The sequence below is a fragment of the Felis catus genome, chromosome B1 (genome assembly GCF_018350175.1).
Source record: "Felis catus isolate Fca126 chromosome B1, F.catus_Fca126_mat1.0, whole genome shotgun sequence".
Classification (NCBI taxonomy): Eukaryota; Metazoa; Chordata; class Mammalia; order Carnivora; family Felidae; genus Felis; species Felis catus.
In genome coordinates this window covers 141,617,010-141,631,689 of record NC_058371.1, presented here as the reverse complement: position 1 = coordinate 141,631,689, position 14,680 = coordinate 141,617,010, and the positions used below count along the sequence as shown (strand labels likewise).

Below are 14,680 nucleotides of genomic sequence, written 5' to 3'. Positions count from 1 at the left end.
GTGGGAGAGTTAACCCAGGCCACCCAAATCAGAATTTGAGACTTAGAGAAAAATTATGTTTTCACTTGGTGGTGGCAGTTTCTTATTTAGAATCATACCCTAGCAACGCGGAAAACGTGTTCTCTCTCCCTGATAGCTCACCAGGGGGCAGTTGGAATGACGCCGTTTTTTCAGAACCAAATCTCTTGAAATTACAAAAGCCATTATTATTAAGAGCCTGCAGGGTTCGCTCTTTGGAAGACTGGTTGGTACAATGGGCGAAGTTTAAGAATGTCCAAAGTCTTCTGATCCCGGAGGAGGAGGGCAGGGCGCCAGGGGCGCTATTCCTCCAAAGATTCTTTGGAAACTTTGCTTCTTCCTGGTTCACCCCACCTTCAGGGCATTCTAGAATCAGTTCACAAATTGGACTGGTAGATGTCTGAGAGTTTCCATCCGAGTCGTAATGGTACTTATCTAATGATGAATGGATGAAGGTGGACATTTTTTGAGCACGTTACTTGGCTTCCACTGTGCCAAACACTTTGCATACATTATCTTATTTAAGTAATTTAATTAAGTGATATCAGACCCACAGCCAAAAAATCAGCTGTCATCTAATGAGACTTCTGATTTGCTTCTGTCAGGGTTTTCTTTTTCTCTTAAAAATAAGAGCACTGAAGTCAAGGATGGAAAACTTAAGGATCTTACAGATTTCTTCAAGTTTTTATTATTAGCCTTGGCAATGATTAAAAAAACATTTTTTTTAACGTTTACTTTTGAGAGAGAGAGAGAGAGAGAGAGAGAGAGAGAGGCGGAAAGACAAGGAGACACAGAATCCGAAGCAGGCTCCAGGCTCTGAGCTGTCAGCATAAACCCAGAGATAATGATCTGAGCCAAAGTTGGAAGCTTAACCGACTGAGCCACCCAGGCGCCCCCCCCCCCAAATGATTTTTAAAGATGGAAAAGAAGTATTCACATGTGTGCCTCTCGTGGTGTGATGAATGGTTCGATACTTTTGCTGACCAGGCTATGGCAGAATTTATGTTTTCTTCTTAGTGCTCAGAGGGCATCTCAAATATGCTTCTAGTACCCCATTGACTAATTCTACAATTACAGTTGATGAAGGTGAGGTTTGGGTCTTCACATAGCTGTATGCTCACTGAGGGCCTAGGATGGTTCCTAATTAGCCTTACATCTCCACCTCAGCTCCTAGTACACACTAGGTGCTAAAAAAAATATTGGTCAGATGAATGAGTATTGTGTAATCACACTCTTTTGAATTAAGTTTAGACTGGCCTCTATGATAAGTGGCTGTATGACCTTGAGTGAACCACCTAAGTTTTTTGGGCTGTGGCTCTGTCATTTACCAAATGCAGAAGTCAGCTGGCTAGGTGATAGCTGTCAAATGCTTTTGCTAATCATCAAACATAGGAAAAAATATCAACATTTGCTGCCTTCTTTGTGGTCACTTGCAACTTTCTGGTTCTGAATTTTATTTTAGTTATTAAAAGAAAAATGAATTTTATAAGCAAATTATTGGCAGTGTTATTTTATGCTGTCTTATATTGCCAAGCTGACAAATCACTATGATTTGAGAACTTAATTAAATCAAGAAGTCACAGAGAAACTAGCGAACATGGCTGCTTAATGAATCAGACAAGCTTTGCCATGACATGTTTTGGAGAAGTACATTTTGAGTTGTGTTGACCTGTGCAAGTCCTGTGAAGTAATGCTAGATAGAACATGGTGGCTTGGAGATAGGAGAAGATTATTGAATTGGAGGTTGTCAGAATTGACTTCTACTTGTCTGTGTCCCATTCTCCCCATGGGGCTTTAGCCAATCCCACAATCTTCCAGATTCTTCTTGTAAATGCCATTAATAGAATACATTGGAAAAGATAATTTGATAGACAGCATGTTTTATTTATGGATCAGCATATTTGGTTCCACTCTTGGCTAGAGAGTTCCTTTTGTGTAAGATTTAATGCTTAAAACTCAGTGTGAAGACAGAGAAGATATTCACTGGGATAGATAGCCTGTCTCTTCATTCTTTCATTCCACAAATCTTTATTGAGAGCTTATGTGTGCAGTTACTTCTGATAGGGGGAGTCATATTACCTGTCCTGAAGAAGTTTGCATACCCAGAAATTATTAATATTAGTCAAGCAGAAATAGGAGATAGGTGAACATTGGTGTTTGGTGGGTTTCCCACTATTGAATAATTGCACTTTTGCAACTATCTGCTAGTGAAAATAAAGAAGTGTATTGTCATAGGCTCATATTTCCATCGTACTACATTTCTCCTCTAGGGATTGGATTCTGCATATACATTGTTTAGTGAAGCCACAGTCATCTGTATTCACTGTTATGGACTTGAGTGGCAATACCACTCAATTTTATTCAGACACAAGTAGTCATAAATACCCTCCACCACATGGCTCAGGAGAAGGGAGGAGAATACCACATGGCAGAGTTGGAGTTGTGTGCCAAATCTTACAATAGTTCAAAAACAGTTGGCCCATTTTCATTTTAACTACTCTATTAATTGATCTGAATCCTGGTTTACAATAATCAGGACATGAGCTGTCCTGTCGGTCCAGAAAACGATTCTATTTTAACTATTCCACAGTGTACAAGCCATATGCTGAATTACAACACAACATAAAGCTTGAACATTTAAATGCTAACTTGTGGCTGCTTGTTCCTAATGAGTCATATTTTTGTGATACCATACTTTTCAAATCTTTTCATATCTTATGGCCATATATACGACTCTGTCTTTGAACTAATCTATCTGACATTTTGTGACTCTTGGATTTAACTTCTCTAGTTTATTCAGTTTACCAGCTACAGTTTCTGGAGTGAGTGGTTTCTGGATGAGAGTCCTGGTACAACTTATATCTCATATTTTCTCTGAAAACTTTAGATTTTATACATGTATCTCAAAAAGGAGCACATTATAATGTGCAAAAGGGCTTAAACGTAGATATTTACTTGTTTAAATGACTAGGAAGTAACATTTTGCCTGTGTGACCTACAAGACCGGAGTCAGCCACATGGAGGAATGTCTTGGGACCTGGGCTTCCTTCTTGGCACTGTATGTGATCACCCCACAAAACTCTGTGTACTTCCTCATAAGGATTTGGAATTTAAATTACCCAGCATCTCAGTTGTATTCTATGCCGTAAAACCAATGAAGTTCTTGGTCAGAGAATTCCAGCTTCTGTGGTCTCTTATGTTTCTTGTTTTCTCTTGAAGGAGGCTATTTCTTCTACTAGATCCTCACCATCTGTCAGAATTCACCTTGATCTGGAGTTTCCTTTAAAGCTCCAGTAAAGCCATAAATCTAAATCTCAGACAGAGCTGTACTCCTTCAGAAAAAAAAAAAAGTGATGAGTGGAGAGAGTCCCTTTGTTTTCTGTGTTATATGAGTTGATCAGTTAGTGGAAAGGTCTCTGCTCTAGTGCAAAACCAGCAGCTGTATCCAGCACCTCCTGCCAGCAAACCTCCCAACTCTATCTGTTGGTGGGTGTGAGTAGCGTGCTAGTATGGGAGAAATATGCTTGCTTTGGAGGACTGCATCTGGCATTGGGTGGTGATAAATGTTTGATAGGACTGGGCATCACACTGGAATGCTTTATTTTCTCAAGAGAGTAGAAATGAGGTTTTGGAAGCCGCGTTAATGGAGACTCATTTGTACATCTGCCTTCTGGGTAGAGCTGTTCCGTTTTAGGAAAGTCCTCTGAGGGCAAAGCTTATTTCTTTTGGCATTGTACATCATGGAGCAACCCAAATTGAGTTATTTCCTTTTCCTAATGATGGAATTTATCAGCAGTTACACACCGTTTTGACTGGAGTCTCTAGCAGATGTTTGGCTTAGCCAAGTGTGTATGTGATGCCACACTCAATGCTGCTTTATTTTTTTTTTTTTAATTTTTTTGAACGTTTATTTATTTTTGAGACAGAGAGAGACAGAGCATGAACGGGGGAGGGTCAGAGAGAGAGGGAGACACAGAATCAGAAGCAGGCTCCAGGCTCTGAGCCATCAGCCCAGAGCCCGACGCGGGGCTCGAACTCAGGGACCGCGAGATCCTGACCTGAGCCGAAGTCAGACGCTTAACCGACTGAGCCACCCAGGCGCCCCGCTGCTTTATTTTTTAATGTTACAGGGGGTATGTAACATCTATCTGACCTTACAGAAAGGGGTTTTGATATGGGTAGCTGGATATTTCTTCAGATACTTGATTCCTTTTGGAGCTTTGAAAAGATGATTGGCTTTTGGAAGGTAATGCTATGTAGGAGGGCAGTAAAATTATTTGATAGTTTTATTCTAAAGGTTAACTTTTGTTTGTTTATTCTAAAGGTTAAATTTTGTTAAATTGTACTGAAGGGATGATCTTTGTGTTAATAAAATTTTTTAAATGTTTTATTTTAGAGAGAGCGAGAGAGAGAGAGAGGCAGAGTGAGAGCGGGACAGAGGATCCAACGCAGGCTCTGCGCTGACAGCAGAGAGCCCAATGTGGGGTTTGAACTCACGGACCATGAGATCATGACCTGAACTTGTCAGACTCCTAACCAACTAAGCCACCCACTCACCCCTGATCTTTGTGTTTATTTTTTAAACATAAGAAGTAATTAAATATGTCAACTTAAGTAATTTAGAAATTGAATTGTGTTGATATATATTTATTTGAGCTTTATAGGATTATTTTATTTATATACATGTATATGTGATTATTATATACATTTACATATACATATATATCTCTCATGACATACCACGGACTAAAATACTAAGTCTCTCTTTCTTTCTTTCTTTCTTTCTTTCTTTCTTTCTTTCTTTCTTTCTTTCTTTCTTTCTTTCTTTTACTAAGTCTTTATTTATTAAAGAAAAATAAGTGAGTTAAGAACTTTCTCCCAAGGTTTCCTCTCAAGTTATTCTTGTTTGAATGTCAAGGGCACAAAAGTCATTCCAATAAATTTGCCAGTAAAGATCTTTGATTCAGACCTCAAGTGTAAGTAGCCATTTCATTTCTTTAAAGATTGTTCTTAATTCCAGTATTAGTGCATAAGGCAGACTGGTCCTTTCCTGAGTAGTTAGTGTTTCTGAGATTTCATGAATGATCTGTTGGAGGCCAAGCACTGTAGTAAAATACGTCCTTCCCTTTTTGGGCACCAAGTGCAGCCCATTGTCAAACTGTGCTTCTGCCTTGGTGTGTGCATGTTATTCCAATCTGTTTTGTAGCTTCTGTTTCTGAGAGAGTACCTGTTAGCACACTACCCACATGTTTCTAGGTTAAAAGAACACCTGTTGTGCTGTTCAAAGATTGGTTGAAAATGTGTTTGTTTTTTAAAATTAGGATTCCAATTTTATACTGTTTTCAAATATAATACTTGGAAAGATTTATTTTGTGATAGGCTAGTTATTCAGAAAATATAGGCTGTCCCATTCACATTTAGCCTTCTTTTCCATTTAGAAGCAAATCATTCGTTGTTTTTTATTTGGTGCTTAATGAATGGAAAATAGAAAGATGTATCAGTTCATAACCAGCTTATTAGAAAGAAAAATTGAGTGAAAAGAGGGTGAAAAGAGTATTGGAGTTCAAGAGCTCAATGGAAGAGTTCTTTCCAAATAACTACAATCTCCACCACTCTCTTATAAATGTGATAATATCCCTATAGAGGAACCTACTGTATGAAAGGCAAGAAGGAGATAATCAGCCAGATACCTAAGTAGATGCCTACTATGTGAAGAGTTAGGGAAGACAGAGAAGTAGAAGCCATCCCTGTCCCAAGAGGACCTAAACACTATAGCGTGGTAGATGCAACAGTTCTACATCCTTAGCATCCTTGGCAAGGGTACTATAAGGAAGCACACAAGAATGAATTCACAAATGGATGATGCAGACACTGAGTACTGTGAGCGCCAAAGGGAAATAAGCATAACAATCCTGTGGGCTGGAAAACCTCATGAAGGAAATGGGATCAAATTTAAGGAACCTGAATAGACTCAGCGCGTCTCCTACAGAAAACAAAAGTGTCGGGGCGCCTGAGTGTCTGACTTTGTCTCAGGTCATGATCTCACGGTCTGTGGGTTCAAGCCCCACATCAGGCTCTGTGCTGACAGCTCAGAGCCTGGAGCCTGCTTCGGATTCTGTGTCTCCCTCTCTCTGCTCCTCCCCTGCTTGTGCTCTCTTTCTGTCTCTCAAAAATAAATAAATGTTAAAAAAAAATTAAAAAAAAAAACACAAAAGTGAACAAAGGCATTGAGATATGGAAGTGTTATCGCCAGATCCTAAGTTGGCCTCTTGGGTCAGACTGGAGAATTTGTGTAAACAAAGAGTGGCAGAGAAGCCTGGATAAGTAAATTGGGACTAGATTATGGAGACTTTGCTTATTTATTACATAGGAAAAAATATACATTGTATATACATGGCATGCCATTGTAAACACATTTATTTTAAAATTCAAATAATAAGTTTTAATGATGCTTTCCCTCATGCGTGTCCAAGAAGTGTTGTTGTGTTGTATGGGTTTATTTCCCCAGGGGCAGAATGCTCAAGCTTTTAAGATTTTGGAAAAAGCACAATTTGCTGACTATGATGCATGTACATGCAGTTTTAGCCTAAGTCTGCTGGGGCAGTGCCTGTTGGTCTATTTTGCATTCCTTTTAATTCTTGTTTTGTTTTTCCCTACAGGTGCTTGTGTCTATCAGGGTTCCTTGTTGGCGGTAGGTCATTCTTCATATATTTGGTTTATTTCTTTCAAATGTAAAATGCTTGATTGAGGTTGCTGAGTGAGTGAGGTGACCCTATCGTTGTGAAATATGTTTATTTTCCTTCACAGTTTGAGGATTATCCCTCAGCTTGGCACAATCATGCTCAATTACTTAATACCTTTTCCAGAGTGAATTAGTTCCTTTTGAATACTCAGGTATTGGGAAAGGAGTTCAAACACCCAACACAATTTGCATTCCATAGCTGTCCTTTGTGTTCTTTCAATCAGAAAGAAAATTAGATCCCATTCTCTTGTCAGATATGAACTAGGGCACAATTTGTTTATCTTCCCATTGCATTTGCTTCTTCCTTTGAATGCCCCTCCAAATAAAAAAAAAAGTAAAATTATTAAATTGAGTACAATATGGAAGATTCCTGACTGTTGCTGTGAATTGTAACTTTAAGTTTTGGTAAATAGCAAGCAAATTAACATTTTATCTCTGAACTTTTGCCATGTATGGTAGAGTTGATTTTGAATTTAATGTCATGATGACTTGGGGGAAAAGCTGATGTAAGTCTCATGCATTTCTTTTCATTAATAATGTACTATGGTGCATAACAGTGTGTAAAAGCCTTATTGAAAAGACTGTCTACACTCCATCAACTCTAATAAATGGTGTGACAAGTCATTCTTCACCACTTTTTTTATTTTGGTTTAATAAATGCTATAATAAAAACAGAACTGAAATGGTTGGAGAGGGTTTGCTCATTTACATCACAACCTGCTACTGACATGTGTGATATTGGTAAATCATCTTGGATTATCCTTGCGGTGTTGAGATAGATGAGGAATATCTGAAATATCCAACAGTCTAGATAATTGTAGATGTTCACAGTAATATTCTTGGTTCTAAACTTTATATAATATAGTTATTACTCTGGAGATTTATGTTTCTCCCCTTGTATTTTTCTATTAAAGAATCAGGAGAAAGCCATTTTCCCTCTCTTTCTCATCCCTTCCCAGCCTACTTTTCTTTGTGTTTCTTCTTGAATACATTTTGAGAATCATTTTAAAATCAAAGTGCTATGACGTACATCACTGGTTTTGGGGAATTGAGTAGATATTATAGACAAGTCGGTTTTCCACGTTAATACCCAGAAAATTGTTTTGTCGTATGCACTGCTTTATAATTTAAAAAATGTATTTTCATAACTATTGATCTATCCAGTACAATAGATACTGAAATAAGCAGGCCATGTATTATTTTATATTCTCCTCCTCTTTAATGAAGAACCAAGGATGAGAAGAGATTAAGAGATTTGCTAAAAGTAAATTGACCATTAAGGGATTCACTAGAACAAGACAACATGTCTTCTTGCTGTTGTTCCCCTGTATCCAAAGAATAGTGGCTAGCCTATCTTCTATATTTGATATTGCTCTGTGTTAGTATGCATTCAAATATGAAAGCATCATGTACTTGGAGAGGGCAGTGCCATTCAAGTTAAAGGAGAGACTGTCTAGTTAATTTGCACTTAATGGGTGATCTTGCTCTTCTCCGTTCCATGTCCTGGCTCCTTCCAGGGTTTATGGCTGCTTAGGGCTACTATGCTGCACTGTAGTGCACCAGCACACTCCTGATCCCTGCCAGTTGGCTTCTTTACTTACCAAGACTCTGCTACATGTGTTCCTAAACCTCCTCAAGCCTGATGTCCTTATTATTGTAATTATGTGGCTCAGCTAGAAAGACAGTATACTTACTACAATACTAAAGGTTATTATTATTTCTGAAAAAATTTAATGCTTATTTATTTTTGAGAGGGGAGGGTAAGGGCAGAGAGAGAGGAAGACAGAACCTGACACAGGCTCCAGGATCTGAGCTGTCAGCACAGAGCTCGAGTTGGGGCTCGAACTCAAAAACCATGAGATCATGACCTGAGCTGAAGTCACATGCTTAACTGACTCAGCCACCCAGGCACCCCAATAATAAAGATTATTATTAAACAAATATTTATTGAGTGACAGCTGTGAACCTGCTATTCTAGGAGCTGGGAATGCATCAGTGAACAAACAGACAAAATCCTTGCCCTCAGGAAGCTTGAATTCTAATGAGTAAAATATATAGAATGTCAGATAAGTGCTATGGAGAAAAACAAGAGGGGAGTGGGGAGATAGAAAACACTGATGAGGGTGGCTACTGGAAACAGGGTGGCAGGGATGGCTTCACTGAGAAGGTGCCATTTGAACAAAGACCTGAAAGTGGCCATTATAAGAGCTAGTCTCCCTGAAGAATTCCAGAGAAGGGTAATAGCGAGGGTACAATCTGAAGCAGAAGCTGGCTTAGCCATTTGAAGAAGTGCGTGGAGGTCAGAATGGCTGGACTGCATGATCCATGGGCAGGATGGCAGGAGACAAGGTCAGAGAGGTGGGCAGGGGCCTTGTATGGACTTTAGCTTGTCTTCTTGGTAAGGTGTATTGGCGGAGCTATAGCAGAGGAATGACAAAATCTGACTTATAGTTTAATTAAGCTGCTGAATGTGAATGTGAAAAGAAATAACGTTCTTGTTTCTAGGGAAACTATGGTGAATACTTTAAAAAGACTCCATAGAGGTGAGTCACTAAAAATTTGCTGTCAAATTAAGTGTAAGAGAAACAACTATAAAAGATTGGGGAAAAACACAAAAATCCAGAGAAATTCTACATTTGGATTTATTTGCTACCATTTTAAGTTCTATTTCCATTTTAAGGAACTTTAAACTGGAAATGGCGGATGATACATTATGGATGTAGTTAATTGTGTGCATGATTCATTGCTACTCTCTCTCCACCTGATGTGGTCTCGGAGAAAGGCATTGCTCCCACATCAATGAAATTGAATGAATGTACATTTTTGTATTTTGAATTAAAATAAAGAGTTTAAGAGCATTTATATACTATTCTAGGATTTTCTGATTAAACAACTCTTTGGGTGACAGTGTCTTTAGTAAGAGGCCTCACAGTTGGGAGCTGCCTCTGGGGATGGTGGTGTAATGTCCCTGTTCTAAACCCTGTAAATTCTACCCGCACACAGTTTAGAGCTAGGAGTGACTTCAGAGATTGTGTATTCTGAACTCTCCATTTTATAGGTGAGAAAACTGGGGCAAAGGATGTGAAGTTCCTGAACTTAATCCATTTCTCCAGAGAGTAACCAGAAGTGGAGAGTGGGTCTGGTTGAAAGCAACAAAGCATCAGCTTCACCCAGAAGAATTCCAGAAAACCTACCAAGCAAATGAGAACGTGGGTCTAGTACTGGTTGCTAGTTGCTAACTCTCCCACTGATTCCTCTCTAATCTCATCCCCTGTTGCCTGGGAAGCTCTCAGAGATAGTGGAGCATTCATGATGCTTGTCTCCCGACAGACCTCATTCTGATTCTTCCTTCTCCACTACAAACCAGCTTGGTGACCTAGAGAAAATGACAAGATCTTCCTGAATCTCTATCACCTCCTGTGTGAAATGGGGATAGATAAGGCCTCTCCTGAGGGGGTTTTGTAGAGTAAAGAAGACAATGTGGGGAGGACACTCAGATGAAGTGCATTGTATTTTCTTTTCCGCCATAACAAAACTCCTCTTTACCAACCAAGAAGAATAACAAGAAGAAGGGGCAGTTGTTAAGCACCTACTATGTATTTCATACTGTCAACAATCCCAGGAAATAGGTGTTGTCTTTACTTTACAGATAAACTGAGGCTCAGAAGGTCTCAGTCGTTTGTCCAAAAATTATATAGCTAGTCAGTACCAGAAGGAGAGAGCAATCAAACCCGGTTCTGACTCGAGAGCCATTTCACTGAGCAGCCTGCTTTTCTCTGCCAAGCCAGTCTGCCTGTTGTCTCTGCACACAACTAGCTTATTTCACCTTCAGTTCTATACGCCCACCCCCTTGTTGCTGCACCTGCCATGCATTTGTCTCTGCCAGTCACTCTCCTGACCTCCTGCAAAAGCCAGTTGTCCCTGGCTAACCCCTTCCCATCTAACTGAGGCTCTCCTGAACTAACTAGATCCACCACATGATGCGAGAAATGTTTGGAGGGGGTCATTCCAATTTAAAAAATATATATGCTATACTTTACACACACACACTCCCAACAATGTGTTCTGTTTGTCAGTTTTGCTAGCTGTATGGACTTGTGGTGACAATCTGGGGTAATTTGGCTCTAAGCTGCATGTACTGCCCTCAGTTGTGTCTCTTCTCCTTTCTTTAACACTGTCTTCCTTACTCTTCTCTTCTTTCCATCCCTCAGGTCAAAAATTAACATTAAGGGAGTCAAAATACCCAGGAAAGTCCTATACTTTGAGAAGCACTGAGTCATCTATTTTGGGGTGTGTTTCATGTCCCACAACACCCCTGCCCCTGGGCTCTCAGGACTTTCTGTAACATCAGAAAGAGAGAAAGGGAGAGCATGACCTTTTTAAATCAGGAATCTATCAGGAGGAGACTACCTAGTTCCTATGTTTAACTGTGATTGGGGCATTGAGTGTGAGGAGAAAAATAAATTTTTTATTTCAGTGTTTTCACTTATCTTCTGTTGTTTTTAAACTATATTGAGCAAAAAGAAGTTAACTTTCTTTTGGTATCACAACAAGTAAACAATTCTCTTTATTAGATTTTCCCTAGGGGTGGGTAGTTGGACTCTTAACCTCAATTTTTACATCTGTAAAATGGAAATAAACTATTTACTTCACAGGATTGTTGCAAAAGTTAAAGGAGATCAACGTGAAGCACCCAGTTCTGTGCTTGTGACCTAGACCTACAACACTTAGTGAAGGTCAGCTGCTGCTATTGTTGCTGTAAGCGCTTGTGATTGGGAGAGTTGCACAAAACTATCCTTCTCTAGGTCAAAAGTGTTAAAAGTGTTGAAATTTTCCTACTTGGGATACTTTTGCTCACAAATGCTGACAAAGTAGATTATGAGACACTAAATTTTAACACATTTGAAAGAAAGAAAAAAAATTCAGGGACAATTAAAAATGTGGAGGGTTTACTTCACTACTGTATAGTATGACATAGTGGAAAGATCCAGGCTTTGGAGTTTGAATCCTAGTACTGCTATATACCTGCTGTGTGACCTCAGGTCCCATGTTTTATACAGCTGAGTCTCAATTTCATCTTCTATATAATGAGGACTGTATTCCTCATAGGGATGATGTGAGGATTAACTGAGAACATGCTTGTGAAAGAACCCAGAACTGTGCTTGGCAAGAAACTGGCTGCTTACATCATCTAGGTGACCAAAAATGTCAGAGTGGAAATGATGGAGTGGTAGAGGCCAGGGTGTCTTGGTTTGGGCCCTGGCTGTGTAATCACTAGCTATGAAGCACTGAGTAAGTCACTTGAATGAAATAAGCTCTAAGTTTCTAAATTTATAACATGAGAGCATTAGATCCTCTCCAAGATTCCTTAGCTCAGTGCTATCCAATAGAGCTCTCTGTGCTGGTGGAAATGATCCATAGCTACATGGTCTCGTATGGTAGGCATGAACCACATGTAGTTATGGTGTACTCGAGATGTGGCTGGTGACACTAGGGGACTGAATTGAAAATTTTTATTAATGCTAATTAATTAAAAAATTAAAATATAAATAGCCTCACAGAGCTCATGGTCACTGTAATCTACCATGCAGCTGTAGAGCTTTAAAATTCTTAACATACAGCACTTAAGCTTGAATTATAGTCTCATGCGTGGTTCTCACCCCAGGTGAAGCCTCGGGGTACTCTTGTTAGCAGTTGTGAAGAAGGTCACAAGAAATCTGTTGTAGTGCCTGAATTTGCTCTTTGTTTATGTAGTTTAAACAGTTTGAAGGTCATCTTACTTACAACACTACTCTCCCCATTTTGCTTCGTATGTTTTCCTGAATGAAAGGGAGGGGGGTAGTTATAGCTGGGTCTTTGCCTGTGATCAGTTTGCATATCCCATTAAAATTTTTTTTCAGCTTTGTTGAAGAATAATTGACAAATAAAAATTGTATGTATTTCAGATGTACTTCTTGATGATATATGTATATATTGTGAAAAAATCACCGCAAGCTAATTAACTTAGACATCACCTCACTTAGTTACCATTTTCTTTCTTTTTTTGGTGTAAGAACATTTAATATCTACCCTCCTAGCATGAACACTAGGTATTATATATGTGATGAATCACTAAATTCTACTCCTAAAATTAGTATTACACTATATGTAAACTAACTGGAATTTAAATAAAAACTTGAAACAAGCAAAAATATACCCTCCTAGCAAATTTCAAGTGTACAATACAGTATTAACTATAGTCACATTGTTGTGTGTTAGATCTCCAGAATTTGTTCATTTTCTTAACTTGCATAATTGCCCCAGGCCTTGGGAACCACCATTTTCCTGTCCACTCTAAGAGTATGACTATTTTAGATTCTATATACGAATGAGATTGTGCAGTAGTTGACTTTCTGCATGTGACTTATTTCACTCAGCATAATGTTCTCCAGGTCCACCCAGGGTGTTGCAAATGGCAGGATTTCCTACTTTTTAAAGGCTAAATAACATTTCATTGGGTATATACACCACTTTTTCTTTAGCCATTAATCAGTTGATGGATTTTAGGTTGTTTCTATATCTTGGCTATTGTGAATAGTGCTGAAATGAACATGGGACTCTTCAAGATCCTGGTTTTGTGAAATCAGGATTTCACGAAACCACGATGAAATACCACTTCACACCTGTCAGAATGGGTAAAATTAACAGCACAGGAAAACAATAGATGTTGACGAGGATGTGGAGAAAAGGGAACACTTTTGCACTGTTGGTGGGAATGCAAACTGGTGCAGCCATTCTGGAAAACAGTATGGAGATGCCTCAAAAAGTTAAAAATAGAACTATCCTGGGCCACCTGGGTGGCTCAGTCAGTTGCATGTCTGACTTTGGCTCAGGTTATGACCTTGCAGTCCATGAGTTCGAGCCCTGCATCGGGCTCTGTACTGACAACTGAGCCTGGAGCCTGCTTCATACTCTGTGTCTCCCTCTCTCTCTGCCACCCCCTCTCCCCCTCCCCCCTGCTCGCACTTCGTCTCTCTCTGTCAAAAATAAAAATAAACATAAATAAAAAAATTAAAAAGAAATAGAAGTATCCTATGACCCAACAATTGCACTACTAGGTATTTACCCAAAAAATACAAAAATGCTGATTTGAAGGGGCACCTGCACCTGAATGTATATTATAGGAGCATTATCAATAATAGACAAATTATGGATATTATATATAATGGAATTAAAATTATAACATATATTTATAAATATATAAATTATATATAAAATGGAATATTACTCAGCCATAAAGAGAGTGAAATCTTGTCATTTGCAACAATGTGGATGGAGCTAAAGAGTATTATGCTAAGCGACATAAGTCAGTCAGAGAAAGACAAATACCATATGATTACACTCTTATGTGGAATTTAAGAAACAAAATGGATGAACATAGAGGAAGGGGAAAGAAAAGAGAGAGAAGCAAACCATAAGAGACTCTTATCTGTAGAGAACAAACTGAAGGTTGCTGGAGAGGAGGTAGGTGGGGGATGTGTTAAATGGGTAATGGATATAAAGGAGGGCACTTGGGTTGAGCACTGGGTTACCACCCAGTAATCATCATGTAAGTGATGAATCACTAAACTCTACTCTTGAAACCAATACTACATTATATGTTAACTAACTAGAATTTAAATAAAAATTTAGAAAAAAACCAAACCAAACCAAAAAAACCAAACCAAACAAACAAAAAAAAATCCTGATTTCATTTCCTTGGATATATACCCAGAAGTTGGATGGCTGGATCATAAGTTAGTTCTATTTTTAATTTTTTTGAAGGAAGCTCCATATTGTTACATTCTCACCAGCAGTGTGCAAGGGTTCCCTTTTTTCCTCATCCTTGTCAACCCTTGTCTTCTGTCTTTTTGATGATAGCTATCTTAAAAGGTATGAAAT

The 14,680-nt window shown here is 38.8% G+C and overlaps 1 protein-coding gene across 2 annotated transcripts in view; it reads left to right on the top strand.

Moving 5' to 3' along the window:
• The window catches only part of FRAS1 (Fraser extracellular matrix complex subunit 1), a 426,958-nt gene that overhangs the window by 1,585 nt on the left and 410,693 nt on the right, over positions 1–14,680 (top strand). For both annotated transcript variants that reach the window (XM_045056179.1, XM_023253019.2), the window contains exon 2: positions 6,678–6,709. In XM_045056179.1, the coding sequence (XP_044912114.1) occupies positions 6,678–6,709 (32 nt within the window). The remainder of the gene's footprint in view (positions 1–6,677; positions 6,710–14,680) is intronic.